At 42.7% G+C, this 14,848-nt stretch overlaps 1 protein-coding gene across 1 annotated transcript; it reads right to left on the reverse strand.

The window, feature by feature from the left end:
* Positions 1–719: 719 nt before the first annotated feature.
* CNOT8 (CCR4-NOT transcription complex subunit 8) lies at positions 720–8,710 on the reverse strand. Its single transcript, XM_050905535.1, has 7 exons — positions 8,671–8,710; positions 7,610–7,809; positions 5,790–5,983; positions 4,153–4,314; positions 3,166–3,310; positions 2,388–2,498; positions 720–2,094 (listed from the first exon to the last, which is right to left on the reverse strand). Exons 2-7 carry the CDS (start codon positions 7,724–7,726, stop codon positions 1,945–1,947), a joined length of 879 nt encoding a protein of 292 aa, XP_050761492.1. The 5' UTR covers positions 7,727–7,809; positions 8,671–8,710; the 3' UTR covers positions 720–1,944.
* Between the last annotated feature and the right edge of the window lie 6,138 nt (positions 8,711–14,848).

Raw genomic sequence — 14,848 nt, forward strand, 5'->3', positions numbered from 1 at the left:
AGCAAGTTTTTAAATGCAGCAAAAAAGTTCATGGTGGGATGGGGGGGTGATGAATTTAGGAAGTTTCTAAGTATAATAAAGATTATTTAAAGTAGGAGGAATGGATTTTTTAAATCAAGAGCTGTTCCAGGTTGTTCCAGGCAGAATGCAGACTTGATACTGATAGATTTCCTGCTCCAAGCTGGGTAAAGCCTCAGAACAACTTGAAGAGCAGTAGGTGAAAGCCAAGGGTTATACTAAAAGATCCTTCTGCAGATGTCTTAATCTACTACTAATTTGAACATGCTACATTCTGTACAAAGTACTTGAAAACCAGGAGGGGGAGCTAGTGCTTAACTGAACAGTCCTCCTACACTTGAAGCAAGAACCACCAGAGTTCAGATGGCGCAGGACAACTTCACACAGGACAGATGAGCAAAACAGATTTGTCACTTTAAGCGGCTATGCTGCACTGAAAGAATACTCCACAATACTGCCAGCTGTGCCGAGAGACAAGCAGAAAGAGAATACAAGTCCCCCAAAGAGATCTTAAGCTCAACTTTCATCAGCTACTGTACTGCTCAAAAGCAGATTTCACTAAAAGAACTGCCCCAGTAGCACATCATAAATGGTAAAAGAAGAAACAAACTTGAGCATCTCTGAGCATGTATCACTCAAATTCAGATTCCAAAGCCTGAACTTTGGGAATTTTAGTGCTTGATGGAAAATCCAAAACAAGGCCTGGTTTAAAAAAATTTATTTTACAAAAATTAAAAACAAGTAGTATTTACAAGCATTTTAAATACCAGCTCTTAAACCTCAACTCCTAATAATGGATTGTTTAAGCTTGTTTAAAATGCAAGACAAAGTCTTAAAATTTAAGTTTGCCATGTCCAAAAGGGGTTTTATTTTTTTTTTTTAAGAAATGTCATTACAGAGCTGTTGGGGGAAAAAAAAAAGATACTATAGAACAGCTCATTTTTAAAAAAGTCAGAATCCCAAGTTCTTATCACATCCTCTGACACTACTTTTCAGATGTTTATAATGAAGATAAATGGAGCTGTTGCTTTGGCTGTTGTTAAGCATATAGTAAAATCAGGGGCTGCAGAAGCAGGGGGGAGAAGAGGAACAAGTATTTATCCATCTGCTGAACTACTTGTTTGCAAGGAGAAGAATAAAATTTGTAGGTTAAGTTAAAGAGAAAACTGAAGTCAGAGTATTAGTCCAATCCCCTGTCAAAGGTGAACTTTTAGGCCTCTTAATCTATTTCCAGAACAGTTTATTATTACCCATAAGAACTAAGCTGAGGCTCAGTATGGGTCAAACCTGTACCATACAGAATTAGAAACTACGGAGAGCTGATCAAATCAGCTCCAGTAATATCCATTCCCATTGTTGTTAAAGCAAATCTCTGAATATTTTTAGCTGCAAGGATCATTTTTAATGTTATCCGTTCTCAAACCTCTGCAGTGATCAAAGGGAGCAATTTCCACAGACTACACAAAGATAAAATAAGCAAAACATGAGGTGAAGCAGTCAGTCACCCTCACAACATGCAGAAGTTTTAAAATAAGCTTTATAAAGCACATTTTGCAAATTTGTGTGCATGTCTGTGTCCGTTTTCACTGGATTTCCAGACCCTTAGCTCTACTGAATATTCTACCGTTAAGTCTTCCTTGCAGATTCTGTACAGTATAAAGAGGAAAAAAAACAGAGGTATACACAGTAGGTTCTGTCTTTTGCCCTTGGTATTAAAAAGATGGCAAACCACAAATGCTGGCATTAGGAATTCAGTCAACACTCTTCTTCTGGGTTTCAAATGAAGATGCAGCTCTTCAGCAAAACTGCAGGCCTTCTGCAGGCTGTACACTGTAGATGCCTTTTGTTTGAGACACTATTAGGGAAAATGGTTGAGGACAGCAGCTGCCAATATGGTAACCACGTTCTGCTGAGGGGTACCGCTTATCACGGCTGCATGTTGTTGATAATAGCCAAAATGCTCATTTTCTCTTGGGCCGAGTCCACATCTTCATTTTGTTTCTGAGCCACTCCTGTGCCGAGGCCATACAGCCGCCCACAATACTTTGCATCATCAATTGTATCCTCAAAAAACAACTGCAGATTAAAAGAAGAGGGGGAAGAAACAGGTATTGTTTAATTGTGCCTCTAAATCAGAAAGCACCCAATGTTAATTAAACAGCTCATTTGAAGTCAGCCACCTCTAAGATGCGGTGTGAATTAAAATAAGCACATGAAAGAGGAGTAAACAGAAGAAGTCTGTGCCAATATCAACAATTCCTATTATTGACAGTTTGAAGTGTGATGGCCACAAAAAACACATTGTGCATGTTGACATTTATGGATAGGAACCGGAGAAAGAAGAACCATAAAGAAGAATACCGCAGTACCTCTTTCATTCTGAAGAACGCCATTCCCGTGAGAAGAGAGTCCGATCCTGCCTGGTGTTGTCGTCCAATTCGCTGCAAATCCAGCTGATCTGCCACTTCTTGAAGGCCGCCCTGCAATGAGAACAGAACAGATTTTATTTTGGAAGATCCATCTCTTACCAAAATTGCCATGCTTCTCCAAAACGTGAGGGCAAACACTGGCTATGACAAATCAATGCAGATTCCAGCAGTACACGTACACCAACTGTGAGTGAAACACAGTGGTAAATACTGTTCAATAATGCATACTCTTCTCAAATTGAGGTACCTTGCTTTCCTGCTGCAGATACTTGAGATGACTGTGGGTACATTCATAGGTTATAAATGCTGGACATTTCCCTTTCCTCAAACAAGGCTGTGATTCAGTAAATTACTGTCAACCCTCTGAGTGTCTACCAGTTAATCAAGTCATGTAGTAGTTCATGTAAGAAGAAATACTCCACCTTGCATAGGGAAGATAAGCATGCTGAATTATAATTAGCCTCTGAAATTACTGATACGCAAACCAGAAGGTTATGGGAATGTCCCCTATATAATATACATATTGATAAGTCTAAAACTGGGGAGGCAGTGTCTGTTAGATACAAACTTAGTCATAGGTGCTTATGTGTGACTACTAGCTTTTATACACGTTCCAGTTTTAAGACTTGATATATGCAGCAGTTCTGTCACTTGGCTTACTGTACGTTGACAGTGTTGATGCCCATCCATCACTTGCTTGCTGGGGAGATACAAGTACCTTGAGGTTTTTGCAGCTCTTCATTAAGTACTTTACATCATAGATAGACGGGAAGAAAAGGTTCAAGATATGGAAAAATTCATGTTCCTCTTCTGGTAACCTGGAATCTGTCAACAACTTCACCATGTAGCCAAAGTCATAACCACTGAAAACAAAAACATACAGAAACCAGGTAAGCAGGCAACACTTATACTCAGTCGGTACCAATATCTCATTTTTCACAAGAGTTTTACATGCTGTAGCTTTCAAACCTTAACATTTTCTGACATTCATAACACTCCTCTGGATCAGAGCCAGAATTCATCCTGATCATACATGTCAATGTAGGACTTCTGAATGCTCCCTGGGTGCCTCCGCTAACCTCTTGCGGAACAGCTAAGCCATTGGGAAGAACATATTTTTTCTTCCCAACACTGCAAGTTTCTGTAGCTATGGGCAACACGGAAAAGTAGGAAACCCCATAGGTATCTGTTGCCACCACCTCCTTCTCCCTCAAGTCCTTTCACTTGTGATGATATCAAGGACCAGAGGCTTTGTAATCAAGTTTCCTGAAACGCTACAAGAAAGACATCTTAACTACACAGATTTCTTCCCCTACGTAAACACAAGATGGAAGATGAGACCACCACCAACACTGTAAGGAAGAAACAAAAACCTTACTTTACAATGCACACAAGTTACTAAGTGTAGAAATCACATTTTAACTTGTTAATAACTTCTTCCATAGAGGAAGACTGTAACAGCAAAAGGACTGGCAAGCAACGCATACACAAAATTCACACCACAGTAAGTGCTAGTACAAAATGAAGCGCCAAGTGTCCTTACTTCGTAAACTTGGCCTTCGTATCTTTAAGCTTATTTTAAGAACTGCAGAGCTGCTAATTCTTCTCCTTAAAATCTGTGTCAGTCTCCATGGACAAAAGCAGCAGTATTTCAATCAAAAAGAGATTTCTCACTGCACAGCATCAGTGACCATCTCAGACCTACCTGTGGAAGGACAGCCATTTCACACTGTCACTAAGGACGACCCCAGATGTCATAAGCAACTCGGCAAAATGCAGGGTGTCGATCCCTTCTTCTTCATGCTTCTGGAACTGCAGCCCAGAGCTGGCAAGGAGGTCTATGGAATCCTGAGAGTACATGTCCTCCCTGAAGGAGAAAAGCAGCTTTGCACTCAAGGTGCTACCAAGTCAGGCTCACTTTAGAAAAATGCTCCCCACACTGTATTTCAAAAACTTGAGTGACCAGTAGGCTATCTCTGGGTTCCACATTTGTGTCTCTAGAAAATTCAAATTGAATCAGTTTTAATACCACTACTGCAGCCTCCTACATCCGTAACAAGCTATTCTGCGATCATAACTAGTTAATAATTCTGCTGCTAGTGCAAATTCCAAAGATTCCCCCTCCATAGAACTGAATGACGTTTTGAAAAATGTCACTTCTGCAAGGCGAATGGAAGTGCCACAGATGAGAGCACGGAGAAAAGGGGAGTTCCCCAAATAGGAAGACACGCAACTCTAAAGCACTGAGCATCATTCCTGTCTACATTTTTCTTTTTCACTTCACAGCACGTAACGCCTTATCATCATCTCCTGTTCCATCTCCGGGAGTAAACAAAATTGCATAATACTTGACTAATGAAGGAGGACAGGGATGAGTGATGATACGCTTGGTGGGAGAGCTGAGCAGGAACCTGACTTCTATACTAGTTTGTTTCATTTGAGGGTGGGGGGAGGGAAGGACATGACAACACACACAGCAAAATTCATGCCAAATATGATAATTGAGTCGAAGTGATCACACTGTGAAAACCAGTTCACTCTGATTCAATACTTCTACGAGGCTCACAAATTTGTGGAAGTAAATATTGCAACTTTTGGGTTCAAGAACTGTCTGATCTGCACATACGAGCTATGAATTTTTCTAATGTTTTCCAATGACAGTTCCATAGAAATACTGACCAATTTCCTAGAAATGTGTGTTTTTGCCAGATAAACCCTCTCTTTATTTACAGGCAGCTTTAGTGGTAATTATGCTGAGTTTGTCTTTACAATTACAGGGGAAGGGATAAGGAAACTTGTTCCAACTGTAACCCAGGATATTGCAGTATGGAGGAGACAAGAAAACTGCCACGCTCCATTTAACAAGATTCATTCTCCTGAACAGGTGTGACGATTACACCAACATTTTTTTTAGATCCCAGTTTATATTTTAGCATAGATTTGTAAAGAGGTATTTTCCTTTTCACTGAAAACAGCACCTCCATTTATTTTTAGCATAAAGATGGATTTTTTTATATATCTATATATATAAAAATGTATAAAGTTTCAGACTAAAACATTGTTCCAGAGAAAAAGTTTAAGGCACATAAAATTACTGGCGATAGGCTATTTATCAAGGGAAAGGGTATTAAGGATAGAACTTTAGCATGGCTTTGACTTCAGAAATACTGCAAACTCCTGTCATGCCAAAGTAGGTTCCCACATAATCTGTGTTAGAATCTGAATTTTTATTGCTCAGAACCAGCCAGCGATGATGAACATACGGACACCTGCATTTGCCAAAGGAAAGCAGCACTTCAGCAGAAGAGAACAGGCAATTATTCCCTAGCTCAAGAGACTCACGTAAGGTTGAATTTAAAGTTAAACTGCCAGGTGTTGATGCCAGAAGGATATTCTCCTTTCTCATTTGTGAAAGTCAGGCCCAGCTGGATAATTTTCAGAAGGTCAACATTACACCGAAGGAGCTGATATTGATAGTCTATGGAACTGCGGAATTCACCAATTGGCCTTACAACAACTCCAGGAAACTCTGTGTCCTAGGAGAGAAGGGAAAAATCTTATTTCACCACTTACTCTGTTAGGAGTCATTATCATCACTCTATTAGGAGTCTATTCAGTTCCACACTTGCAGGTCTCAGCACTGCATTCTGTGAATTCTTCTGTTAAAAAATCACTTTTTTTTTTTTCTCCTTTTCTGTATTCATACAGCTTTTAAACTGCTACAAGTCAGACACTAAAAAACCCTACACAATTTGTTAACTATTGCATTAATTCATTTATTACAGGTATCCCTTCTTACAGTTTTGTTTTATTCCAAAACAAAAATGTTATAAAGTCATCCAATATGCACTACTGTATAACCTAAACATCTCTCTCGCGCGAAGGACTAACTCTCTCATTTTCCCTAAATCTACCAAAACGGACTTTTTTAAAATTTATTCAGTATTCTTTCATGTTCTAAATAAAAGTTAAATTTAGCACTCTGACCATCTTCATCCGATAGTCCAGATAGCGATAACGTTCACTGTTTTTGAGGAACAGCCGATACCTACATTAACGAAAACTACTGCCAATCAAAACAGATCTTAACACAGCAACCATCGATCAGATGAAAAACGTTTTACTTAGCCAGTGATTGTGTGCTGAAACCCAAACTTCCATACTATTTTTACTCTCAGATTAGTTCATGTAACTTCTACTGACTAGAGCGTATACAAAAACTTTCATGAAGAATCCAGTGCTGTGTATCTAACAAAATTTCTCCCTTGCCCAAGATCTTTTTGTGTCCACTCTTACAGCACAGCCGCTAAAACAGGTCATAAGCACACTTTCAATGAGATCAAACAGAAGCAAGAAAGCTCATTTCCCATTGACCTATGATAACAAAAAGTCATGTTCACTTACATATCTGCGTTCTACACTGAAATACTACACGCTCTGCAGGGGCACGTGTTTTTATGCCACGCTTTTATTAAGGATTTTTCATATCTTGAAGTTTAGCGTTCCTAAGCAAAGTTAGCATAACTTACAATATCATAACTAAAACCAGTTATTTATGTAAATAACTGGCTCCTGCCAAGCAGATACAGACTTTTAAGAGCAGGAAGAGATTCCTCCCACCTTGGGGAGATTCTGGTCGTCTTAAATAAAACTTTCTGAACACACTGTCATACCTACAGCCAGAGTATTCTTCTTCCCTAAGAATCAACATCTGACCTTGTTAAACAGGAGGCAGCCCAGCTGACTAGTTGTCACTTGCAGGCCTTTTGTCCTACAGAACCATGGCATCTTCCATAACCAAACGGAGAAAAACATTCAAAGGACAAATACACCGGTGGAAAACTAAAGATTTAAACCCAATTGTACATCTGACTTGTTTCATTTTTCTGTTGCACAAACTAATACATTATGAATAGCTAAATATTAAATGAATTCAGGTTTTTAAAGTGGTCTCTCTCTTCCCCATCTTTCATTCAATCCACACTCAATGCTACTTGTATTAAATTCTGGAAAGCTTCTACTGAACAGCTTTCTAATTTTTCACCACTTAACTACTAGGACTGGGGATAGGGGGAAATCATTTCTCACTCAAGAATCAACTTATTCCCCCACCCAAAAAAATCCCTTGACTAAGGCAATTAGGTCAAGTATAAAATATTTACCATTGCAATGTAGCTGTAACTTAGAACAATCTCTCGAATTTTCCTCATCTCTTCTTCCAGATTGTTCGCCCATACTTCACAGATAACCTGGCTGTTCTCTGCAAGGGCTGCTGGCATCTTGCAGGGACCAGAGTAAAGACAGCTGATGTTGAATTCAGATGACAGCGCAGAATTGCAAGCTGTGTGATCTTATCAGTGTGCTGTGTTAAACAGATAAATAAATAACGCCTTATATGAAGAAAGATCTACATATAAGAATGAATGCTCTGTTGGAATCAGTCACACTTCCATTTTCAGCTTCAAATAGCCCGTTTAAAGTTTACGCCAAGTTTTTTATCACTTCCTGTAAACATGCTGAATGAGAAGAAAATCTAGAGCATCTGTTCAGGTTACAAGAGTGGACGCACAGTTAACAGTCATTTACAAAAAGAGTCATTCTCCCTGTCTTTCTTCTTCCCCTGCCATAAGCTCTGAAACTTTGGGCATAAGATGTACAAGCAGGGAATCCTCCCATTTAACATTCAGCTATTGCAATAGCTTTTAAAAACAGTAACAGAATGCTTTACAGACTACATTTATAGGCATGAGCTTCTCTGGTGTAATTCAGGAAAGACTGAAGTATGGCATCTCAGCTTACGCTAGCGGCAGTTCCAGTGTGCTGCCCCTAGGACAAGCCACCGCGTGTTTACCATTTCCTGCAAGAACACGGGCAAAACGACCCCAGGTTTCCACAAGCGGGGCTCAAGCGCTCCAGCCAACGGCCGGGCCCTGCGCGCCCCGTTACCTGGGGCTGCCTGCGGCGGTCGGCGGCACTTAACCCAACCGCCACAGCTCAGCCCGCCCCGCGGGGTGTCCCCCCCCCCTCAGCCCGCCGACAAAGGCCCCGCTGCCCCAGGGCCGGGCCGGGCCCGCCCCGCCGCCGCCGCCAGCCCCACGCAGGGCCGGGGCCGCCCGGCCGTGGCTCATCGCGGTCGGGAAGCGGGAGGGCTCTCCCCGCCCCTCCCCCGCCGTCCCCTCAGCCGGGGGGTCCCGCACAGCGCCCGGGGCCGCCCCGCCCGCACCTGCTCGCGCGCCGCCGCCGGGCCCCGCCGCTCGCGCTCCGGGAGCCGGGCCGCCCGGCCGCTCTAGCCCTCAGTCCCCCCCGCGACTCGTCTGCTCCGGCGCTCCCCATCGCCTTCCCTGCCCCCACGCTACCTGCCCGGAAGCCGGGGCCGGGGCCGCTCGCCTCCGCGCAGGCGCGATGCGGCCTCCGGGAGGGGCGGGACTTCCGGGTTGCCGCTTTGCTCTCGCGAGAGATATGGCAAAGCCGCAGGGGCGCGCGGCGGGGTACGTTGCTGCGCGCGCCTGTCTCGCGGCCGCGCGCGCTCCCACGGAGGGGAGGGGAAAGGGAGGGGGCGGGGGAGGCGGAACGCCACGCGGGGTTCTGCCCGGAGTGCGCCTGCGCAAAGCCGCTGGCCCTGTGATCCGTCGTCTCGCTCCCCCCTTCCCTCCCCCCCCCCCAGTGCGGCTAATGGACTCGCCCGGGCTGCCTGCGCTGGGAGCGGCGGGCGAGTCCAAAGTGCGCGGGCGGGGGGAGGGATAAGGGAGTTAGGTGCCCTCCTCTCCCTGAGGGAACAGGGGACTCGAGGCTGGGCGGCCATGGGCTCCGTGGACTTCCAGCAGGCCGGTGTGTGGCGGCACACAGCAACCCCGCAGCCAGGTCCCCTGGGACAGGGACAGTGCCAGGCCCTGGCTGAAAGTCCCCAAAAGAAATAGCGTCCGCCCCTCCCTCCCCAAAGGGAGAGGAGTGGGTCACAGCAGAGACCCTTAGGCTGTGGCCTGCGTCAGGCCTGGGCTGCTGCAAGGCATGAGTCTCCCCGCGGACTCACAGGCCTTTGCTGCATGGCCCAGCCATGGGCGCGCAGGGCTGCAGAGCGGGATGAGGGTGTATTTTTCAAGGCCACGAGGGCAAAACGCTGCTGTCCTGGCATGTGTTGCTCATACCTTCTAGCACGTAGCAAGCTCATTAGTTGAGGAGGTTCTGCCTCTTCCTGCAGAAGCTTAGAAGTCGTTGTTCACGTACCTACTATGTCTGCAAACTTTTAGGCTGACTTCTCCTGTTCCAGAAATGCTATTTAAATTATATTAGCGGCAGAAGTTTTTATCCGGTAAAACAGCGTAATGTAACTTCTTGTGTAACATAGCTGCTAACACTTGCTTTGCTGGCTGATGCTGACAGCAGATACTGAATTTATTTGGAAGCTTGTCTACTAATAATTAAGCTTAGATAGCATTTCCTTTCGTTTAGACTGCCAGCCTTCTGGTCAGGGTTGCATCTGTTATAAAATACTGCAGTTCTGGTACTGCTGCAGAATTGTTATCTGCCCACCATTTGGGAGTCTTCCACTGAATCTCAGCAACTTGCCTACCATTTTGATACAAGTATCTGGAAAAAACAAATCTTGGTATCTTTTACACTTCAGACATAGTTCAGTGTCTCAGGTTTAATGTTCATACGTCAGCAGAAACATAACTTAGAAAAGAAGAGGTTTTTCTGAGTACTGCTCTCTATCGAGTGACCTTGGTGCTGTCAGCGTCTTACGACATCCCATTATTGAACATTATTTTGATTCAAAGTTTATCTTCATAGATGATAGATATTTACCATTTTGCCTTCTCAGCTCTGCAGTTTCTTGTGTTGGGTAATGTATATATTATGCAATATGCTAGATTGGCAGAAAGTAATCACCTTTCTTCCCGTGGTCACTTGAGTTTGGGATTTCGTGCAAGAAAACGTACATGTTAGCAGGTAAATACAGCAGGTTAGATTACGGCACTCTGTAAATATAAGGTTAGATTATTTTTTTCCTAAAGAGTTCAGAGTAAAATACATACATCATTTTTCTTGTTCATAAACCCAGCGCTTGAAGATATGTTGAATCCAGGGAAAAAGGGAGGATGAATCTTCTCAGGACACCAAAAATATGTGTGCCTTGCTAATAAAAAATGTATTGCAGGAAATAAATCACTTGTGATAAATTATGCTTGTAATGTTTAACAGTTTGCATGTAGTTTAAAAAAAAAGCTATTCAAGGATGTTTACAAGCACTTGTGGTAAGAGCTGGAAACATATTTTGCTTAAGGAGATCAGAATTTGTTTTTTCAATCATGGCTAATTTTGGTCATGGCTAATAAAGATGAAGAATAGCTGGAAAAGGCACCCCGCTCTTTAAAAAAGTCCCATGGTTCTTGTATTTGGAAGTTACCAAACTTTCTTCCAGGTCCAGCACTCCAAAGCAGGTTCTTGAAGAGTCTCCACACCCTCTATACGGTTCTGTTAAGACCAGAGTAAAAAACAGTTTGTGTGTGCAGACCCACTACATCATAAGTTGCAATAAAGGGCTTTAGCTCAACATTTTCACATTGGTCAGCTTGAGCTGCATGTCCTGGATTGTGCCCTGTTGAAACGGTTGTGTGTTTCCTTTAGAGCTTACTAACAGCACCACAAATGGTAGAAAACTTACTTATGGAAATCTTAAAACATGAATTGAGAGTTAAAAGATGCAACTATTGCTGAATGTGTTTGAACTGTAACAGCAAGGCCATCATTTCCATTTTCCTAACCCTTCCATTGCTCCACAGATGCTTCCAAAGCGTACCGCTGCACTACTAGGTGCTGGCACACGTGTGCCCTGGCAGATGGTTAGAAATATAGTTCAGAATGCAGGAAATTAATGATTAGGTGAGGCGCGCCAAGTTCAGATTCCTCTTTGACATTAGAGGAACTATCAGTGTGGGTTTGTACAATCCTGAAAGATAATTCATAGTTTTTCTCCTAATGTTTTTTCCAAACAGCGAAACAAACAGTGACTATTACAAAAACTGTGGAGAGTAAACAAAAAGAAGTTATTTTATGAAGCGTCTGTTCAAAAAGCCTTTCTGCTGAGAAGAAATCAGACTTCTTGCATGCCTCAGCAAAGATTGCACTAAGGTTGGAGCGTTTGTGGTGAAGACGCCAGTGCAGGGCAGAGGCTAGCCAACAGATAGAAGCAGCTTTTAGATTACTGCCAACCTGCGCTAGATACAGACTTGCAGCAGAAGGTAAATTACATTTACATCCTTATGACTAATATGCTGAGCTGCCTGTTCCTATTGGGTATAAATATTTCAGAGATAACCCACGTCGGAATTGAACAGCGGTTAAAAAGAAACACTGAGGTCTGTGAAATTCACTGGCTTGTCACCTACTTTTGGTGATCAGATGAACAGTCCTCCCAGTGCAAGCTCAAGTCCAAATAAAGATTGGCTCAGGACAACATTCATATGGCACTCCTCTTGAAATGCCAATTTCCACTTCCTCCTCTGCACGTGTGTAAATGGTTTGAAGGAATCGCATTCCTCCCTGTTGAGTCTGCTGTCTATGATAAATAACAACTAGTAGCAGCGGCTAAGAATTACAAACTCTTTCCCTTCCAGGGAATAGTTAGGATTAGTCAAGAGAAAGTGTCAATGAAAACAGTAGCAGTCTTAAATCTGAAATGAAGCAACAGCAGATGTTTGCTGCACTAAGAGGACAAACAGCGTGAGGCTGGGAGGGGAGTTCTGGGAATACTCTCCTTCCAGAAAAAATTTAATTGATAAAAATACAGATGTAGTGGTAGGTACAAGAAACCAGGCGCAGACAACGAGGCACCACCATTATTCCTGCTTGCAGATCTCTCTGCAGCTCTAGCTCCTGCTAGCCGGAGATATTGCTTACCAAACAAGAGCGTGTGTTGCTTCACCTGTGAATGGCCATACAAGGCTAACTGTGAGGCAGAGGTGATATTCCTTGGTTTCCCTTGTGTGGAAAAATAAATTTGGAAAGTTATGGCAAGTAGCACCCTCGATTCTCAGAGCTTAGTTCATAATAGGGCACTGTATATTGGGTAAGTAACATAGATTGGGGCTACATTTGCATAATAAAGACCAGTGCTACTGCAAATTACATCTTGCTCTCTGCAATACCATAATTACAGACTTTATGGTCTGTAAACATCATATTTAAAAGACAACTGAGCCCAAGCACATGCTAACCTATTTGCATCTTGTCCTTACAGATGGAACCAATACTTGTAACTGGTTGAGGAAACTATGTAGCAACAGTGTTGGTGTAATTTATACCCTTAGTACAACACAACGAAAACTGGACTGCTGGGTTTTTGCCAAATTCCACGGTAACCTTTATTGCTTTTAACAAATACACCTTTGACCCATTAAGTTGCACTGGCACTAGCTATTTTGTGCTCGAAACATGAGTTAGCGCATTATAAAAACTACTTATCTTTAAGGTGTAGGTGGCTTTTTTGTTCTCAGATACAGCCGTTAACTCCTGATGAAAAATTCTTACCTGCAGAGATGTATTCCAAATGCTTAACTGAGTGACAGCACGCGCATATGCACAGGGAACACTGCCAGTACTAACAGTGACATGGCACTGGCTTCACATGACTTGTCTGGGAGGGGACAGCCAGCTCCTGCTTGGAAACACACCCCCGTCGCCTTTGCCTAAACCCTCATAAAGTTTCCACAGCAGCAGTGAAAGGTGAGGAGTTGAACTCTGGGCTCTGAATAGACACAAAGCACCTCTCCTAGGCTACCAGCAGCAGGAGGTGAGCAAAGAACAGGCAGCCAGAGTTCAGGGGTGTAGTAGCTTGAAAAGATACGACAGAAACTTTGAGGAAGTCATTAAAAGGCAATGATGTCATGTGTCTGTGTAAAGTGTGATTGTAAGCTTTTCTAGGAACTGTAGTTGCCTTCAGATCTGTGCAGTGCTTGGCGCAGTAGGACATCCACCAACCACGACATCTAGTCCTGGGTCTGTCCGCATAGCATGGCTGATATGCAACTTTTCGGGTGACCAGGTAAGTTGTCTTTATGTTTTCCTTTCTATACGTTCTGTACTTTCATGGATAGTCGTAGCCTTTTTTCTCTCAGGCGTGGTTGTTTTCCACGGTCTATGCATTATAAAGGTTGATTCCAGTGAAATAAGGTCTACAACAGAAGATTCAAGCAGGAGGGAAAAAGGAATACCAAGGAACTGTGGTAGGCAGCCAGTCCATCGCAGCAGACATACTGCACCTGCCAGCAGCAGGACTGCGTGGCTGGTGTCAGGAGAAGGAGCCAATGCGACACAATACCGGGTACAATACAAGGAGAAGCAGGCACTTGTGCAGCCTCAGCTTGGGACTGTCTGAGCAACAGAAATGTAAGGGGACAGCAGAGATGGGACATAAATAATAATGTAAATGTGAAAACAAATGTAAAAAAATATGGCAGTTCTTTCCTTTTTGGATTATGTTGAGCATTTTAAAACATGACTTAGACAAACTAGTTTTTTCTGACACCTGAAGTGGAAAATTCAGTGAAAATAGATCTGTGACTTAATGAACAGTTGTTGGACAAATGATGAAGTACATGGAAATAATAAAAAAAAATGTATCAGAATTCTTTATTGACTAGTGTACGTTTCTCCTTTAACGTCAAGAGACTGATTGGAAAAACAATTACTTTAGGGTTGAGAATTTGGTTTGGATCAAATTTTATGTTAACTAATTTGAAATAACCGAAAAGGAACTTTTTTGTTAAACAGCACCAGTTCTAGCTAACATTTGGAAATAGCTGCAGGCAGCGGAGATCTTCACTGGCTGTTTCGAGGCTGTATAACACGCCAACATGAGATCAGTGCCAAGCAGCTGAATGGCTTTTTTGTTTGCCGAAACAGCCATGGTTACACGAATGCTTTTTTAGGGTATTATTTGGTGTATTCTGAATCAGAAGAGACATTATCCAACAAAAAAGAGTAGGTAACGAGATATTGGGGAAAACCTAATCCATCAAAATTTATCCTGTTTTAATGTAAATAATGTAAAATTTTATCCTGTAAATGTGACTTAATAAAGGTAGTGTACTGAGATTTTGAGGAGAGGGAGGGTAAGAAGACATGGCAGTAGCGTTTCGAACTGGAAGTCTTTGCCCAAGCAAGACTTCCATCATAATTTGATTATTTTAAAAGGAGTACTACTAGAAATGTGATTATAATTTTAACTCTTTCCTAAACTCACAGAATATGAGACTCAATCAAGCAATGGCTCTTTCTCCTCCTAAAAACTCAAAGCAGAGCCACATTTTCTACTGTGCTCTGCTCTCTAGCTGTTTGCATGCAAAGATTCAGCAGGGTTTGACTCAGCACTGCTGTATGGAGGAACGATTCTGGAGCAT

This window comes from Gymnogyps californianus, chromosome 14 (genome assembly GCF_018139145.2).
Source record: "Gymnogyps californianus isolate 813 chromosome 14, ASM1813914v2, whole genome shotgun sequence".
Taxonomy (NCBI): domain Eukaryota; kingdom Metazoa; phylum Chordata; class Aves; order Accipitriformes; family Cathartidae; genus Gymnogyps; species Gymnogyps californianus.